The sequence below is a fragment of the Sphaeramia orbicularis genome, chromosome 4 (assembly GCF_902148855.1).
Source record: "Sphaeramia orbicularis chromosome 4, fSphaOr1.1, whole genome shotgun sequence".
NCBI classification, from domain to species: Eukaryota; Metazoa; Chordata; class Actinopteri; order Kurtiformes; family Apogonidae; genus Sphaeramia; species Sphaeramia orbicularis.
The window spans coordinates 7,756,233-7,774,633 of record NC_043960.1 but is presented as its reverse complement, the minus strand read 5'-3'; the positions used below and the strand labels follow the sequence as shown (position 1 = coordinate 7,774,633).

At 35.2% G+C, this 18,401-nt stretch overlaps 1 protein-coding gene and 1 long non-coding RNA gene across 2 annotated transcripts; one reads left to right on the top strand and one right to left on the bottom strand.

Annotated features, from left to right (window-relative positions):
- Nucleotides 1-874: 874 nt before the first annotated feature.
- Nucleotides 875-16,903, bottom strand: LOC115418590 (uncharacterized). Its single transcript, XR_003935334.1, has 3 exons — nt 16,860-16,903; nt 9,052-9,056; nt 875-1,025 (listed from the first exon to the last, which is right to left on the bottom strand). It is a non-coding gene; the product is annotated as an uncharacterized LOC115418590 (long non-coding RNA).
- LOC115418588 (cornifelin-like) lies at nt 2,196-7,387 on the top strand. The gene is made up of 4 exons (XM_030133098.1): nt 2,196-2,273; nt 4,221-4,305; nt 6,709-6,896; nt 6,971-7,387. The coding sequence occupies exons 2-4, from the start codon at nt 4,224-4,226 to the stop codon at nt 7,181-7,183; spliced, it is 483 nt and encodes a 160-aa protein (XP_029988958.1). The 5' UTR covers nt 2,196-2,273; nt 4,221-4,223; the 3' UTR covers nt 7,184-7,387.
- Nucleotides 16,904-18,401: the final 1,498 nt, after the last annotated feature.

The following is an 18,401-nucleotide window of genomic DNA, read 5'->3' as shown; positions in this document are numbered from 1 at the left end:
GTATTTAGAGTAAAGACCTTTGAAGTTCTGCTAAAGATGTTAATGTATTGGACTGCAGCGATATGAAGGTATAAAGTTATTATTTGATGTTATCTTTGCTAAGTTGCCGTTTGTTGATCCCTGGTTCAGATTAAACTGTATCAGTTCTGAACTGTTTGTTTGGTTCCAAACAGATCTTTAGTTCAGCTTTTAACAACACAAACCGTACGGAAAACAGAGGGGATTTTTGGTTTTACTGTGGCTGTTTTCAGTCTAAAAACAGAGCTAAGCTAACAGAGCTAAGGTAACAGAGCTAAGCTAACGGAGCAAAGCTAACAGAGCTAAGCTAGCAGAGCTAAGCTAATGGAGCTAAGCTAACAGAGCTAAGCTAACAGAGCAAAGCTAACAGAGCTAAGCTAGCAGAGCTAAGCTAATAGAGCTAAGGTAACAGAGCTATGCTAACAGAGCTAAGCTAACAGAGCAAAGCTAACAGAGCTAAGCTAGCAGAGCTAAGCTAATGGAGCTAAGGTAACAGAGCTAAGCTAACAGAGCAAAGCTAACAGAGCTAAGCTAGCAGAGCTAAACTAACAGAGCCAAGCTAACAGAGCTAAACTAACAGAGCCAAGCTAACAGAGATAAAGTAACAGAGCTAAGCTAACAGAGCCAAGCTAACAGAGCTAAACTAATAGAGCCAAGCTAACAGAGATAAAGTAACAGAGCTAAGCTAACAGAGCCAAGCTAACAGAGCTAAGCTAACAGAGATAAACTAACAGAGCCAAGCCAACAGAGCTAAACTAAGAGAGCTAAACTAACAGAGCCAAGCTAAAAGAGATAAAGTAACAGAGCCAAGCTAACAGAGCTAAAGTAACAGAGCTAAGCTAACAGAGCCAAGCTAACAGAGCTAAGCTAACAGAGCCAAGCTAACAGAGCTAAACTAACAGAGCCAAACTAACAGAGCCAAGCTAACAGAGCTAAGCTAACAGAGCCAAGCTAACAGAGCTAAGTGAACACAGCTACACTAACAGAGCCAAGCTAACAGAGCCAAACTAACAGAGCTAAACTAACAGAGCTAATTTAACATAGCCAAGCTAACAGAGCTAAACTAACAGAGCAAAGCTAACAGAGCTAAGCTAACAGAGCTAAGGTAACAGAGCCAAGCTAACAGAGCTAAACTAACAGAGCTAATTTAACAGAGCCAAGCTAACAGAGCTAAGCTAACATAGCCAAGCTAACAGAGCTAAACTAACAGAGCTAAGCTAACAGAGCCAAGCTAACAGAGCTATAATGTAAACTATCTGCTGATTCATGTTGGACTTTGTTTCCTTCCTTACTGAGATATTAGTCACTTTTCCATTGAATATATGCGAAAAACTTTACAGATATTTACTAAATGTTGAAAAAAAAAAGTGCGTACCACTTTTCTGATTAGTTTTGAAGCATTTAATCTCTAAAAACAACCACATTCTTTTCTTCTATGAAATAAACTTGTGTTGAAAACTGAAAAAAATGGACTATTATAAACTATCTTGTACAAAAAAAGGGAAAGTTACCGTTTTTAACAAACCAGCTCTTATTTGATGTTTATTTTAACTACATATTTCACATTTCTCGGTTTGAACGCATGTGGTTTATATTAAATTCTTCGCCTAGTATGCTGTCATGGAAACAGACATGCTATGGCTGTCACTATCATTTCCTCCTCCATCGTCTTTCATACAAACTCTGGGTTTCAAAATTTGATGACTGTGATGAAAACCACAAGCTGAGACGTGTTGATCCAGCTTTAATAAAGTTGTACCATAATATAAATTCTGCTTCAGTTCTTAACGTGCATTTAGTAAATAATAAATAAACCACTTTTCTGATTAGTTTTGAAGCATTTAATCTCTAAAAACAACCACATTCTTTTCTTCTATGAAATAAACTTGCCTTGAAAACTGAAATGATGGACTATAATGAACTATCTTGTACAAAAAAAGGGAAAGTTTCCATTTTTAACAAACCAGCTCTTATTTCACTTTTATTTTTACCACATATTTCACATTTCTCAGTTTGAACACATGTGGTTTGTATTAAATTCTTCGCCTCGTATGCAGTCATAGAAACAGACATGCTATGGCTTTCACTATCATTTCCTCCTCCATCGTCTTTCAGGTTTGGCAGCATTATTACGTTTCGCTTTGCATGACTCTGAATGCATGACTTCCCCGCTCGAGGACGTGTCCTGTCATACCTTCAAAGCCTCAGAGGTGAACAGGTGATCAGCTCAGTCTGCAGCATCTTTAACTTCACTGGTAAGAAAACGGTTAAAAACAACAGTTCATTAAAAATGCAATCTTTTAATGTTAAAAGTTAGTAGTAGACATGTAGATGCTTATAAGAAATACTGATTATTTCCACTTCATTTATTTCATGCTAAAGATAAATTTTTTTCGTAATTTTTTTTTAATCTTGATTTTTATTTCTTTCTAGTATTTCTTGACAAGGATCTTTATCAGTTTATGACTTAACCTGTAGGATGGTGTTAAAAGTATTTTACCTTTTAACTATTTTATGTGTAAGAGACATTGGAATATAAAGGTGTTAAACTGCAAAAATGAAAGATAGGATTGTTACTCTCAGATGTTCAGTAAAATACAAGAAACTTTAATATGTCTAGGATTCAAATAATTGAATCTACATATCCACCTGAGACCCAGGAAAATGAAACTTACTGCTTTCTTTTTTTTTTTTTTCTTCCTTGAAAACAACATAACTTAGCAATTGTTAGATATATTTTTTTGATTCCTGATTTTTTTTTTTTTAATTTAATAAAGCTACAAATGTATAAATAAATAAATAAATAAATAAATAAATAAATAAATAAATAAATATACAGTGCACATAACTCATGGTATTTATTATTCTCACTTAAAAAGTATATGTAGTTTGTGGTTTTTATAGTGCATACACTGTAGACCTTGTAGGATTGGCTGATAAATAACTTAAATAGTCCTACTTTTCTACAGGGATGTCAAGTTTCCTGTTGCTATAGTTACACACTTGATAAAATCACTGTCGCAATTTTACAGAAATTGTCTCATTTCTTATTTCAAGATTTATGTAAAGTTAACACATAAGTACTGCAATATTAAAATAAATTATAATTGGTTCATAAGATGTATTAAATAACAGTAATAACTAACTTCCTGCATGCAACTTAAAATAATTAATTATTATTAATTATTATATAACATTCTGCATTTACTGGGATTAAAAACACAAACTTGTTTCTGTGTGAACTGAGAAATAGAGCTCAGATCATCCCCTTCACTAAAAGCATTAATATAATGTAAAAAAAAAAAAAAAATACTCCTCTGCAAGTTAAAATCACATTTTTAACATAAAATATTAAGTACACTGTAAAAAAAATCAAAAACTGGCAGCTGTGGTTACCAGCACAATACTGTAAAAAAACGCATCAAACCATAAACATATTTACGGAGTCACATGTAGATTTAACATTTTAAACGTATATATTTAACATTGGATTTCAGTGGGATTTATGTTTAAAACGTTAAAAATACTTTTTTTTAAATCACTCTTTTATTTTTTTTTGAAGTATGAGAATAGGCTGTTATTTCAACATTAGGGTGTTGCAATTTAAACGGCACCGCATTGTTTTTCAATTCACAGTTTCATTTTCTTGAAACAATGCAAATATATAATCTGATTTTGTTAACACACTCTTCCTGTAAAAGCTACAGCTATATTTGATTTATCCGTTAACACAAAAATCTTTTCAAATAAATAACTTTGATGTGTACTTTTAAGTTGCAGTTTTACAACTTTTTGGTGTTAATTCTACAGGTTTTTTTTTTTTTTTTTTTTTTTTTTTTTACAGTGTTTTATCAAAATCCATTGTGCAGTAAATTCGTCCCTGTTGGTGTTTTACTGTTACACATATTTTGTATTTATTTTACTGCTACAGTCATGTTTTAAACTACATTATATCCTGTGATTTGTGCAGATTTGAGTCGCATATGAGTGAAAAGGTCAGAATTGTGGCACTTTGGTCTAAAGTGTGAACATGTAAACTTAGACAATGAGTTGGAAAAACCCCACAGTAACGATGCCAACAGACCCTCAATTCTTACAAATCTGTAAATTAGTCTTCGACCTTTGGTAATTGGAAAAAGGCGCCAACATCATTTGTAATAAGGTGCTTAAACTGGGCGGATATTTCTTTCTGTGTTTTGCAGATCATGCCTCAAATTGCATCAGAAACCGAACCCTTCACAGAGTGGACGACTCATCTGTGTGACTGCTTCGAGGACGTAAGCACATGTAAGAAGCGAAACTTTACTATTAACAGGATTTATCTATGTTATCAGTGTAGTTTTTTTGGTTTTGTTTTGTTTTAGAATAGAATGGATCTTTACTGTCATTGTTACAGGATCAATAATAATAAATAATAAAAATAATAAAAAAGACTATAAAATTGTCCCACAAAATACTGAAAAATATTGGCAATAAACAAAAACTACAGAGATAAAGTATTAAATATACACGTACTATTAAACACAACTAAAATATACAAAAGCTAACTCTATACTACAGATAAGAAATATGTACAACATATAAGGATATATACAGGTAATAAAGGATATATACAAGGTAAAATTAAAAACAAGGTGCATGGGTGTGAGGTAGGGTGAGTATTAACGCGTATTAAAATTATTTATAAAAAAAACTCTACTTTACTTCATACATTACAGTTTGTTGCACCTTACTGTTGATTGTCCAGATTTTTCTTTTTTATTCTTTCTAATTTATTAAGTCCTAGCGCGTTGACCTGTGAGGATCCACTGGTTCTAGATGTGGTAGTTTTTATGCTGTTGTGTATTCGTGCATGCTGTACCGCATTTGTCCACCAGTCACCGCCAAAGCCTTCTGGCCTTAGCAACGTGATTGTAAGGTTACTGTATTACAAAATTAGTAATATCTCCAAAAATACTAGTCCTATCAACTTTTCGTTTTCGCTACTGTGTTCCTTGACCAAAAAAAGAGAAGTATGCCAAACTGCAGCAGTCAGCTCTGTACGGCTTTTCTGTGAATCCCTGGACACACACACACACACACACACACACACACACACACACACACACACACAGAGGCCACTTGGCTTTTATAATATAGATAAGTGTGTTTCTTTTGTATTGTATTGTATTGTATTTCTATCTATCTATCTATCTATCTATCTATCTATCCATCCATCCACCTACCCGTCCGTCCATCCGTCCACCCAGCCATCCGTTCGTCCATCTATATGTCCGTCCATCCATCCATCCATCCATCCATGTATATATCCGTCCGTCCATCCGTCTGTCCATCCATAATAGATCTATCTATCTATCTATGTCCGTCAGTCCACCCATCCATCCATCCATCCATCCATCCATATATCAGTCCGTCCATCCACCCACCCACCCATCCATCCATCCATCCATCCATCTATCTATCTATCTATCTATCTATCTATCTATCTATCTATCTATCTATCTATCTATCTATCTATCTATCTATCTATCTATCCATCCATCCATCCATCCATCCATCCATCTATCCATCCATCCATCCATCCATCCATCTACCCGTCTGTCCGTTCGTCCACCCAGCCATCCGTTCGTCCATCTATATGTCCGTCCATCCATCCATCCATCCATCCATGTATATATCCGTCCGTCCATCCGTCTGTCCATCCATAATAGATCTATCTATCTATCTATGTCCGTCAGTCCACCCATCCATCCATCCATCCATCCATATATCAGTCCGTCCATCCACCCACCTATCTATCTATCTATCTATCTATCTATCTATCTATCTATCTATCTATCTATCTATCTATCTATCTATCTATCTATCTATCTATCTATCTATCCATCCATCCATCCATCCATCCATCCATCCATCCATCCATCCATCTATCCATCCATCCATCCATCCATCCATCCATCCATCCGTCTGTCCGTTCGTCCACCCAGCCATCCGTCCGTCCATCTATGTGTCCGTCCATCCATCCATGTATATATCCGTCCGTCCGTCCGTCCGTCCATCCATAATCTATCTATCTATCTATCTATCTATCTATCTATCTATCTATCTATCTATCTATCTATCCATCCATCCATCCATCCATCCATCCATCTACCCGTCTGTCCGTTCGTCCACCCAGCCATCCGTCCATCCATCTATATGTCCGTCCATCCATCCATGTATATATCCGTCCGTCCGTCCGTCCATCCATAATCAATCAATCAATCAATCTATCTATCTATCTATCTATCTATCTATCTATCTATCTATCTATCTATCTATCTATCTATCTATCTATCTATCTATCTATCTATCTATCTATCTATCTATCTATCTATCTATCTATCTATCTATCCATCCATCCATCCATCCATCCATCCATCCATCCATCCACCCGTCTGTCCGTTCGTCCACCCAGCCATCCGTCCGTCCATCTATATGTCCGTCCATCCATCCATGTATATATCCGTCCGTCCATCCATAATAGATCGATCTATCTATCTATCTATCTATCTATCTATCTATCTATCTATCTATCTATCTATCTATCTATCTATCTATCTATCTATCTATCTATCTATCTATCTATCTATCTATCTATCTATCTATCTATCTATCTATCACATTGAACGTCTCATCCCTTCTTCTCAGGTTGCTATGGCTTCTGGTGCTGTCCTTGCCTCGCCTGCACCGTCTCAGGCAGATTTGGGGAAAACTACTGCCTCCCCATATGTGACATCTTAACTCCTTCTGTGATGGCGGCCTGTGGCATTCCCGTGTTTGTGCCTCCTGCCGTCTACGGGATGAGGGCCTCCATACGAAACAGATACAAGATTAAGGTTGAGATGAGACTGAAAGCTAATTCCAACGGATGTCTTCGAACGTGTCTTCATTTCTTTGCTCTTCTTCACAGGGTTCCCTCTGTAAGGACATCGGCGTTTCCTGTTTCTGCGTGTGGTGCGCCTGGTGCCAGATGCATCGCGAGTTGAAACATCGCAATAAAGCCCCAGCTGTCGTCAACATGCAGAATCAAACTGTCATCAACATGCAGCCTCAAATGATGATGCCTGTGTATCCAAACTCAGGGGGTATGGTGAACCAGGCGGTCGTCGTGAATACACACTGAGCTTTGAAGGATCGAATGTGTCTGAATTTTAAGATAATTATATTGAATGTATCACTTTACTGGATCATCTATTTTGTGATAATGTAATTGGGTGCTTCTATAAAACCGGTCCCTAAAAACAGGACATGGGGGCTAAAAACTGAAAAAAAATTAAAGCAAGTCTGGAACCACTTTGGGTCTATTTTAAAAAGAAATACTGAAATAAAAGAGAAACTATTTTTCAGATAAAACACCTTTTTTTTTTACATTATATTTAATACAAAAATCTGTATGTAACACGGCCAAAAGGACACGAAAATTACGCGCTACTATTTTTTTTTTTAAATATCTCTTTATTCTCTCACAGGTACATTTTGGGAATTAAATTGATTATGCAAGGCAGAGTGTTTCATAAAAATGACTGCTGTTGCAAAATCATTCGCGATTTAAATGCATTTAAATGGGCAGGTTCTGCATGTAACACAAGTGGACACGATGGGTTACATACAAAACCTGGAATGAGACTGAGATTCATGAAAAACCCACGTCTGGATTAGAAAAACCACTAGGATCATCGAATTTAACACAGTGTTTTTATTTATAGCACTATATAAGACCATTTACAGCCATGTTTTCAGATCAAATGCACTGACACCTAGGTAGGTTTTCATGTTCTATTTTTGGCCCCAATATTTGCAAAAAAATTCATTAATTTTGGGATGGCTCAGCGCAAGAGTATATATATTTTTTGCATTTATTTGAGGTCATCATTGGGTACATCCTGGGGGGAAATATGTCTAAATTTCTATTTTATTATTGGGTCTAAAAAGCTGGAAAAGTGCCAGATACCAAAATGAACCCAGTTTCATAGAAATACCCAACTGTCCTAAACACAACATTTAACTGTAATCTAATGATTTTTTTTTTTGTTTGTTTGTTTTTTTTGATAAAGTCAGTTGATGTGAATTTTGATCTGAAATAAAAGTTGATGTGCATTCAGAAAAAACAGTGTGTCCATTAATGTTCCCAGTACATCATCATAAAGATTTAAGGAACAGGATCTGATTGTACTATTTTTTACTTGATACCAATGCGGTTCACAAAGATGATGTTCAACTGCAACTAAATGGCAAATTCAGTTATGTTTTAACCCTTTCATGCACGAATTATGAGAACGTTAATCAAATTTTTTTCCTGAGTGTTTTTATTCCTCTTTAGGCATGAAAAAAACAATGCGATTGAAAATTATCTTCTGAAAAATAAATGTAAAAAAATAAATCAAATAAAAATAATTTTTAAAAAATGAAAAAATAATAGATAAAAAAATAATAATGAAAAAAAAAAAATCTTATGAACCTATTTTTCATGAAGTTTCAAAAATGTCCACTCAGCTGAACACCACGTTTAATTTTTGATGCACAGAAACATGTATTTACTGATAAATTGTGTGAAAACTATGGGGAGGGGTTGTGATTCTGGGGGTTAATGCTCAGGAGAGAGCTACATAATGTTACCAATTCAAGTTAGAAAAGATATGTAGTGTCTTAAAACTTTAATAAAGATATGTGTAAAAAATTTTTTTAAAAATCCATGAATAAACAAGAGAACAGCTGTAGAATAGCTGTCCACTGTAGTGACCAGTATGCATGAAAGGGTTAAAGTAAACTTAATGCCGTCAGCACTGTTTTTCAGCAAAGTGTTAATTTTATGTGAGAAAACACAATTTCTCACTATTCTAGCATCTGCAAATTGTTTTTCCCTTTACCTCAAGAATCATGGGGTGAATGTTGGAGAAACCATATTCAGGACGAACCACCAGAGACTTCACATAGAAAAGTCCTCTGGTTGGTGCTGGACAAAGATCAGGGTTTGGTTTAACCCTCAGAGACTTAACCTGTTAAACTCTGACCATATTTTCAGGGGAAAAACGCCTAAACAGACATACCCAAAGTAAATGAAGAATTACTTCACAATAATAAGGTTCATATGGATGTTCTTGGTGTCTATGGACATTTACAGACCTCACAGAATCTATTCCCATTGTCTAAAATATTGTATCTATTACTATGCCTGAGTAAACTGTAACAAACTAAAAGAGAAATTAGAATTTTTTATCCTCGCCTGTTTTTTTTCGGCTGGGTTGGCGATGATATGCATAAATTAATTGTTCGTGTCGGAGATTTTTAATAGTGTATATTTCACCCCACAAAGATTAAAAATCATGTTTGAACATTAAAGTTTGCACTAAAATACACTTTTGGTGTACTTTTATTAACATTAGGGTCTAAACTTTAAGCAAAAGTTGAAAAAAAACATCCATTGTCCTGATTTATTATGTTTTTTATAGTAGATGAATATTAATAGCATTTTTTAGGTCCGCGGGTAGGCCGATAGGACTAAAGGACAGCCACAGGGGACTGAAAGCATCCACTTATCTAAGTGTTTATCCACTAATTCTATCAATACAATTAAATAATTCAGATAAAATGCATTTAAAAACATTTCAGCAGCATCAGATGTGTCTTGAATTGATTCACCAATAAAACCAACGTAGTTTCAGAAACGGCAAAGGTTTTAGACGCCCGTTTATGGCCAAATCCCAGTTCACCCCTTACCCCTCCCCCTCCATTTTGCACGTTCATGTGAAGTGGTAGGGGTGTCCCAATTCTCTATGAGACGGAGGGGAAGGGCTAAGGGGGAGGGCTGTTTGGCTCTCGAAATGGAGATTTTTCAGGACCACACAACAAACGGAGGGGTATGAGAAATCTCCCATAATTCTGTTCGAATCATTGGAAAGATGGAGGTAAATACAGTAAAAAAAGTGCAGCAGTGGGATGAAAGAAACACACTAATGTATGTATTTTCTTGGTAAACAACGAAATAATTTGATTGACTGTTTAACTCTTTCGGTGCCAGACAGTTAAGGGGCTAATAAGCCTTAAAAGTGCCACAGAATTTGGCCGTTTTTCAGTATTTCGCGTCGTTTTTATAATCGAAGTCTGAATCGTCATCGGAACTCATTTTCTAGCAGATGGGACTGTTTTGACAGATCGCTGTGTTTACGATATTACTACAAAATGGCCATCTAATTTGCATATGATTTCATTCATAAATTCATTCATAAAATTTCCCAAGCAGAAAACGAAACGCGAGCTCTTCCTTGGTCAAAAACCGCTCGGTAACATCCGACCGATTGCTACTTAGATTCAAAACGCACCGGACACAGCCGATTCATCATTGGTCGTAATTTGCAAGAAGATTTGAAAGAACGTCATCGAAATGTGAGAAAGAAATGGGGGTGGATGGTTTGTTTGTACACAAATATGGCGTGTTCTCCAAAGCCGATCTGATCGGCCTGTGGCACTTTAAAGGTTGTATTCGTAAAGCCGATTTAATCGGCCCATGGCATTGAAAGAGTTAATGTCATTTCAGTGTGTTATAGTAATGGTTGATAGCCACAAAATCATGCCCAAAGCCCATGCAATAGAGACGGTTACAGCTACTGTATGGTGAATGTGAATTATGTCAGAAACAAAGTGGTATCGATGACTGCTGATGACGTAACAGGTCTCGAAGGGTTGTCTCATTTCGTAGGATATTTCAACCCCTATCGTTTGTAACTCCGTTTCAAGGGGTAGGGGCTAGGTGCCAATAAGTGGGGGCGAACATGACAAATTCATGGTGCCCAGTATCTGTGGGGGGCCATAGAGCAGTGGAGGGGGCTCAATGGATAGAGGAAGTTGTGAAACTGTCGTGTAAGATCTGCTGTATAAGAGAGGTGTAGAAGTCGGGAGGTGATTGTTGAAAGCATGCCAGGTTTCGTTTTCGTTTTCACGGTATCATAAGTGACATTGTTTATGGACCACACCCCCACATACACACCCCCAATTTCTGTAGGGTCCAGAATGATTAAGCTTTCATGGGGCCCATAATTGGTAGCAGTGCCCCTGGGTAGGGGTAAGGGGTGAATTGGTATTGAGCCTATATGTTCAGTTAATCATATATTTGGCTGGAAAAAAGCACTTCTGCTTAAGTTGTTTCTGTTTTGATAGAATAAAGTTTGGATTTTCTCTGAGCTTTAATGAACAGCTACAATAAATTAAATATATATACATAAAATATATAAAAATAATGGATTTTCACTCAAAAATGCTAAATATGTTGAGGATAAAATTATAATAAACGCTGACAAATCACTAAAGAAAGGTTAAATATAGAGAAAAAAAATCATTTGGAAGTCATCACAAAAATATTTCTGGGTCTTTAAAGGGTTAAATATGAGTAAATGCCATGACCTATTTTTTTCTTTTCTTTTTTAAATGATGATTGCAAACTTCTTCTGCAATAAACTAAGTCATGTTATCTTTCCTTAAGTGTAAATGATCTAAACCTTACTATGAGACATCCCTCCGGCCTCACAAAATGGAAAAGGAGTTCTTGTTACGTTAGTTTCATCATTTAACCCTTTTCAAACCAGATATTTCAGGAAATGGCACCTTGAATCAGTCAACATACGTATATAGAAAACAAAACTTTGCAACTGAAGTGGTTTATTACCTCTGCCAGGAGGTATTGTGATCACTTTGCTTTGTGTGGTTGCGTGTTTGTTTGTTTGTTAGCAGGATAACTCACAAAGTTATGGATGGATTTTCAGGAAATTTTCAGGAAATGTTGATATTGGCACAAGAAAGAAATGATTAAATTTTGGTGGTGATGGTGGGGGGGGGCAGATCTGTCTTGGCGGAGGTCTGCGCTCTCCGACTGCTTTTCTTGTTTAATCCTTTTTTCCTCAACAGTTATACAGGGTGTTTCAAAAAAAAGTATACACTCAGAAAAATGCCTAAAAAATGAAAATTTCATAAGTTTCAGAAAATATCTATATGGTTATTGATAGACCAAGGTCTCATGCTTTCATTACCACAATGGCAGGTATAAGCCGTTCCACGTGAGTGAGCATGGTCCTTGCACTTTATTGGGATAGAAAATGGCTTGCGCACAGATATGAGAGGGTTAAAACAAGATCAGACACCACAATTGGAAAGCTTAGGCAGGTGCTTTAATGCTGTGTAATTTACAAGAAAATTCAGTTAACCCTTTGTCTTCCAGAAGCCTCCAAACTTTGCACCCAGGTTGAGCCATCCAGGCATGACTACGTAAATTTCTCGGAAGCTACGAAGCACTGTTTACATTTGTCAGACCACAGTCCATTTTAGGCCTGTGGAGAGCTAAGGGCAGATTGAAATGGACTGTGGCTGTGTCTTCTTTGACAAATCAATGAACCATGGCCTTAAAAATTTGCACTTCCTGGCCTTCAAAATTACTGAGCTGAATTGCTGTTTGAGTGAAGGAAGGCACAGCCTGGGTGCAAAGTTGGGAGGCTTCTGGAAGACAAAGGGTTAACTGAATTTTCTTGTAAATTACACAGCATTAAAGCACCTGCCTAAGCTTTCCAATTGTGGTGTCTGATCTTGTTTTAACCCTCTCATATCTGTGCGCAAGCCATTTTCTATCCCAATTAAGTACAAGGACCATGCTCACTCACGTGGTATGGCTGATACCTGCCATTGTGGTAATGAAAGCATGAGACCTTGGTCTATCAATAACCGTATAGATATTTTCTGAAACTTATGGAACTTTCATTTTTTAGGCATTTTTCTGAGTGTATACTTTTTTTTTAAACACCCTGTAGAGATTTAAACTTGATAAATGCAGAAAGTAGTGGGTTTACTACAGAATATCAGTTTTCCAGTTAGCGTTAGGGTTATCAGTCCCATTCAGGAAAAGCACATTTGGTCAGTTCTCATTCTCTGTTAAAGCAACACAAAACTGGAACTCACTTCCCACCCCTTTAGCCCTATTGGTCTGCCCGCAGGCCTAAAAAATTATATTAATATTCATCTACAATAAAAATATAATAAATCAGGACAATCAATGTTTTTTTTCAACTTTTGCTCAAAGTTTAGACCCTAATGTTAATAAAAGTACATCAAAAGTGTATTTTAGTGCAAACTTTAATGTTCAAACATGATTTTTAATCTTTGTGGGGTGAAATATATACGCTATTAAAAATCTCCGACACGAACAATTAATTTATGCATATCATCGTCAATCCAGCCGAAAAAAAAACAAAACAAAACAGGCGAGGATAAAAAATTCTAATTTCTCTTTTAGTTTGTTACAGTTTACTCAGGCATAGTAATAGATACAATATTTTAGACAATGGGAATAGATTCTGTGAGGTCTCTAAATGTCCATAGACACCAAGAACATCCATATGAACCTTATTATTGTGAAGTAATTCTTCATTTACTTTGGGTATGTCTGTTTAGGTGTTTTCCCCTGAAAATATGGTCAGGGTTAAACAGGTTAAAGATACACATACAGGGTGGGGAAGCAAAATTTACAATATTTTGAGGCAGGGATTGAAAGACAGTGTATGACCAATTAGTTTATTGAAAGTCATGAGAATTTATTTGCCACGAGAAAATGTACATAATAGAAAATGTTTTTATTCTATGTGTCCTCCTTCTTTCTCAATAACTGCCTTCACACGCTTCCTGAAACTTGCGCAAGTGTTCCTCAAATATTGGGGTGACAACTTCTCCCATTCTTCTTTAATAGTATCTTCCAGACTTTCTCGTAATAGTTTTGCTCATAGTCATTCTTTTTTGAAATCTCCTTTGGTGTGACGAGTGCATTCAGCAAATCACACACTCTTTAATGTTTGCTTTCCTGATTACTCATATGGGCAAAAGTTTCTGAAAAGGTATGGATAATAGTGTTAGGTATGATTATGACATCAATATATGTTTGGTTTCAAAACAATTGACGTAGTGCCTACTGAGAAAAAACAACTAAATGTTCATTGTAAATTTTGCTTCCCCACCCTGTACATATACACATACAGCCAAATTAAAGACATGGTTTTCAGACAACTCCACCTGTACACACTAACATATGGCTCTGTGTTATTTGTGTCATGATCATGGATGCTGTCTGTCCATATGTGATGTCTGTTTACATCCGTCTGTGATTCTGTGCTGATGTATTTATATGTGCTGCTTTTGTTTGTTTGGATTATATGTGCTGTCTCTGTATGATTGTACTGATGTTTCACTGTTCTCTTTTTTATCTTTATTGATTTATCTTGTCTCTTTGCTGTCTTAACTCTCTCTTTTTAATTATTGTGCTGTAATATATTGTTTTTTTTTAGGATGCCTATTGTCATCAGGCCAGGGACTACAGCAGGATACTAGCCATGTACAGTTAATTAATTGGGATTGTCTATAATACAATAAACTAATAAATGAAATGAAAAAATGAAAATGCTTGTCTTTACTTCGGAGAGTGAAGAGCATAGAAGGAAAGGTCATCTCTGAAGCAGATGTGCTTAAACTCTGGAATTCTCTTTATAATGAGCTGAAGGACTGTAAAAACATATTCCAACTGAAAAAAAAGTGTTTAAAAACAGAAAAATGAGATTATATGAAGAGTTATAAGTTTTGACATTTTGCTTCGTGTTGGTTTTGCATCTTGTGACACTTATTTACTTACTGTGATTTGGTATCGTACTTGATTTGCATCATTTCGTCAGGTATATATTTACCTATGTTTTGTTTGTTCTAATGGGAAAAAAAAGTGTATAAAAACAACACTGAGATTATACGAACAGTTTTAAGTTTTGACATTTTGCTTCCTATTGGTTTTGCACGTTGTGACATATTTATTTACTTATTGTGGTTTGGTATCGTACTTGATTTGCATCATTTCATCAGGTACATATTTGCCTATGTTTTGTACGTCCTAGATATGTAGTTTTACACTTAGTTTTGTATTCATTTTCTAATATCTTTGGATGTATTTTGTTTGGTTTGTCTGACTTTATTACTAGTTGTGTGTAGCTAACCATTAAGGCTATTATTATTTAGAAGGGGACAGGAAATATAAGATTTTCTTCATCCTGCTCCTTTTTGAACGTGGGTGTGAACGAAATAAATGAAATACCAAACTGTATGTGCAGGTAGTATTACAGGTTATCCTACTGACAAACCTACTTTTGCATATGACTTAATTGTACTTCCCCGAACTGTTCATTGGGATGTAAATGTTTCGTTCGCCATTACATAAAAACACGCCGATCAAACCGGACAAGCTGGTTTATACACGCCATGATCATTATCTGAACATAACACCATTGTTCATTCAAACACTTCATTATAAGAATTGGACTCTGACATGGATCAAACTTTTAATCAGTCTCTAGAACAACGACGACCAGATGGGAGTCACTAAAGTTACTTCAAACACTATGTGCTGCTTTTCCTTTTTATTCCTTTGTAGAGTTGCAACCGGTTAATTCGGGAGCAAATATGAAACAAATATTAGAAACTGTGGAAAAGGAATTGATCAAGTTAAAAAAATAGTTTGACGTAAATAAGTTATCAATTAATGAAGATAAAACAAAATGTATGGTTTTTGGTGGTGCTAGGGGAAATTATGATATAAAACTGAAAATTAATGGAACTGAAATTGAAAGAGTGTATGAAACAAAATTTTTGGGAGTGATTATTGACCATAAACTCGATTGGAAACTACAAATAGAATATATTAAACATAAAATGTCCAAGACTGTTGCGATTCTTTATAAACTCGAGATTTATTAAACAAAAAATGTTTGCATATATTGTATTGTTCACTTGTAATGCCATATATGTCATACTGTGTGGAAATATGGGGCAATGTGTATAAAACTAATATAGACCTGATAATTAAACTCCAAAAAAAAGCTATTAGAGTCATAAACAAAGCTGGTTATCTTCAATCAAGTAATACACTTTTTGTAGAATCTGGTTTACTAAAATTTTTTGATATTGTATATTTAAAAACAATGGAATTTATGTTTTGTGCTAAAAGTAAAAATCTTCGTGTTTGTATGCAGAAAATTTTTAAGTTAAGAGAATTATAATTTAAGAGGGAGGTTTGTGTTTGAAACGTGTAAAGTAAGAACAAATGTTAAATATCACTGTTTCTGTTATTGGTGTCAAATTATGGAACAAATTGAAGGATGAAGTGAAATTGTGTAGCTCGCTGTCGAGTTTCAAAAAAGCTTTAATTTGTCACATTCTCAAGGGCTATGAAAATAATATGATTTCAAAGTGACTTAAGAAACCGAATGTAGAATAATTTGTGTTAATGTTTAATCTGCTGCAACTTCAGGTGTGGAGTTGGAGAAAGGATGGGAATAGGAGAAGCAGAAATAATTGTGTTAATTTTCTGTTTGTTTGTTTTTTTAATATGTATGTGTTTTGTATATACCTGAAATAAAAACATTCATTCATTCATTCAATCGATTAGGTGCTTGAAGCCAATGCAAAAATTCACGATTCAATTAATCGACTTAAATTGATTGAAGGGAAATATTCTATTGTAGTTTTCTGAACTGAGGCTTCTTTGTGCATCACAATAAGTGTCCGTGTGAAACACAACAGTGGAACCAATGTTTAACAGCAGAGAAATGAAGGAAACAAAGCTTTGATTAAGGAGTATAGTGGTTGAATGATTTTTTTTTTTTTTGATCACTTTAATTAATCGGTTGCAGCTCTGTTCCTTTGTTCTCCACAGAAAATAACAAATTAAGAAAGTTAGTTGATGGATCAAAAATGTACTGTTTTCTGTCTAAAAACCTAGCTAAGCTGACAGAGCTAAGCTAACAGAGCTATAATGTAAACTATCAACTGATGCATGAGAAGATGACTGACTGAACTGATCTCCTTGAATGCTTTTAAATCTAAACTCAAAGGGCTACAGACTAACTCAGTGACTTCCACTTGTTTTTCATAGTTTGACTTGTCCTGTACATTCTTGTATGTTGTAACTGTTGTATTTCATGCTGCCTCGTGGCCAGGACTCCCATGAAAAAGAGGTTCTTAATCTCAATGGGATCTTTTTTCCTGGTTAAATAAAAAAATTTAAAAAAAGATTATAACACAGTGTTATTTTGAGTGACTATCAAAATAGGCATTAATAAGTTTTAGTTTGAAGAAGAAAACTTGATGACACCAAAATAAAGATGTGTGTAAACAATGAGCTTTATACTTGATTATGATTCTTATGAAGGTATAAAGTTATTATGTGATGTTACTATTTTTGCTAAGTTTGTTCAACCATGGTTCAGACTAAACTGTGACAGTTCTGACCTTGTTTGGACAATTCTAAACAGATCTACAGTTCAGCTACCGGCAACACAAACTGTACAGAAAACAGAGGTGATTTGTGGTTTTACTGCGGCTGTTTTCTGTCTAAAAACAGAGCTAAGCTAACAGAGCTACAGTCACAGAAAAAAATGATTAGCCCATCAAAAGTCATCAAAAACAATGATTATGCAATCCAGTAACTCCTGTGTGTATCATGTGACTAAAACAGACCGAAAAGAAAACATGGAATGCCTAAAAGCACTGTTTTTGTCAGTACAATGCCATAGATACTGATGTAAGAACCGAAGTGATTTTGGTTATTATCAAGAAAACATGGAAAATGGATAGATATCAGCTCTGAAATGAAACTCTTATGAGCTATTTTTGTTGTTATCATTATATTTGTCCAAACAAATGTAACTTTAGTTGTACCAGGCATTAAAACAAATAAGAAATTGAAGAAAACAAGGGGTGGTCTAATAATTTTTTCCGTGACTGTATAATGTAAACTATCAGCTGATGCAGCACATGAAGGCTATAAGACACAATGTTATTTGAACTACTGTCAAAATAAGTGTTTACGAGTCTTAGTTTGAAGAAGAAAACGTGGTGATGCCATAATACAGATGTGTGTAAATGAGTTTTCTTTATTCGTTGAATGATACAGTCTGTGGATACACAGCATTAATTTGTTGGTTGTTTCGGTAATAATTGTGTTCTGGTATGAGTCTTCCTCTTGCTGTTGAATTTGGAACATCAATACTACATAGAACCCCTTTAAATTAAACATATAGATGCAAATTACAAGACAGGCACCAGAGGTTTATCCATATTATTTTTACCAATGATTGGAGATAAATAAAGGGGAGATAAGGGGTATTGTTTTTGGTTCGGTTTGTTTGTTAACACTTTAGCAGCAAAACTATTGGTTGAATTCATATCAAATTGGGTTTATAGACTGCCAGTAACCCAGAATAGATGTCATTACATTTTGGGAAAAGTAGGTCAAAGTTCAAATTTTTTATGATGTTTTAAAACAGGGGTCT

Excerpts from the sequence above, each read along its gene's own strand:
- LOC115418588 (XM_030133098.1), top strand. The coding sequence starts at position 4,224 with ATGCCTCAAATTGCATCAGAAACCGAACCCTTCACAGAGTGGACGACT. Across the intron at positions 4,306-6,708 it reads CTTCGAGGACGTAAGCACAT|GTTGCTATGGCTTCTGGTGC; the intron begins GTAAGAAGCGAA and ends CCTTCTTCTCAG. Across the intron at positions 6,897-6,970 it reads GAAACAGATACAAGATTAAG|GGTTCCCTCTGTAAGGACAT; the intron begins GTTGAGATGAGA and ends TCTTCTTCACAG.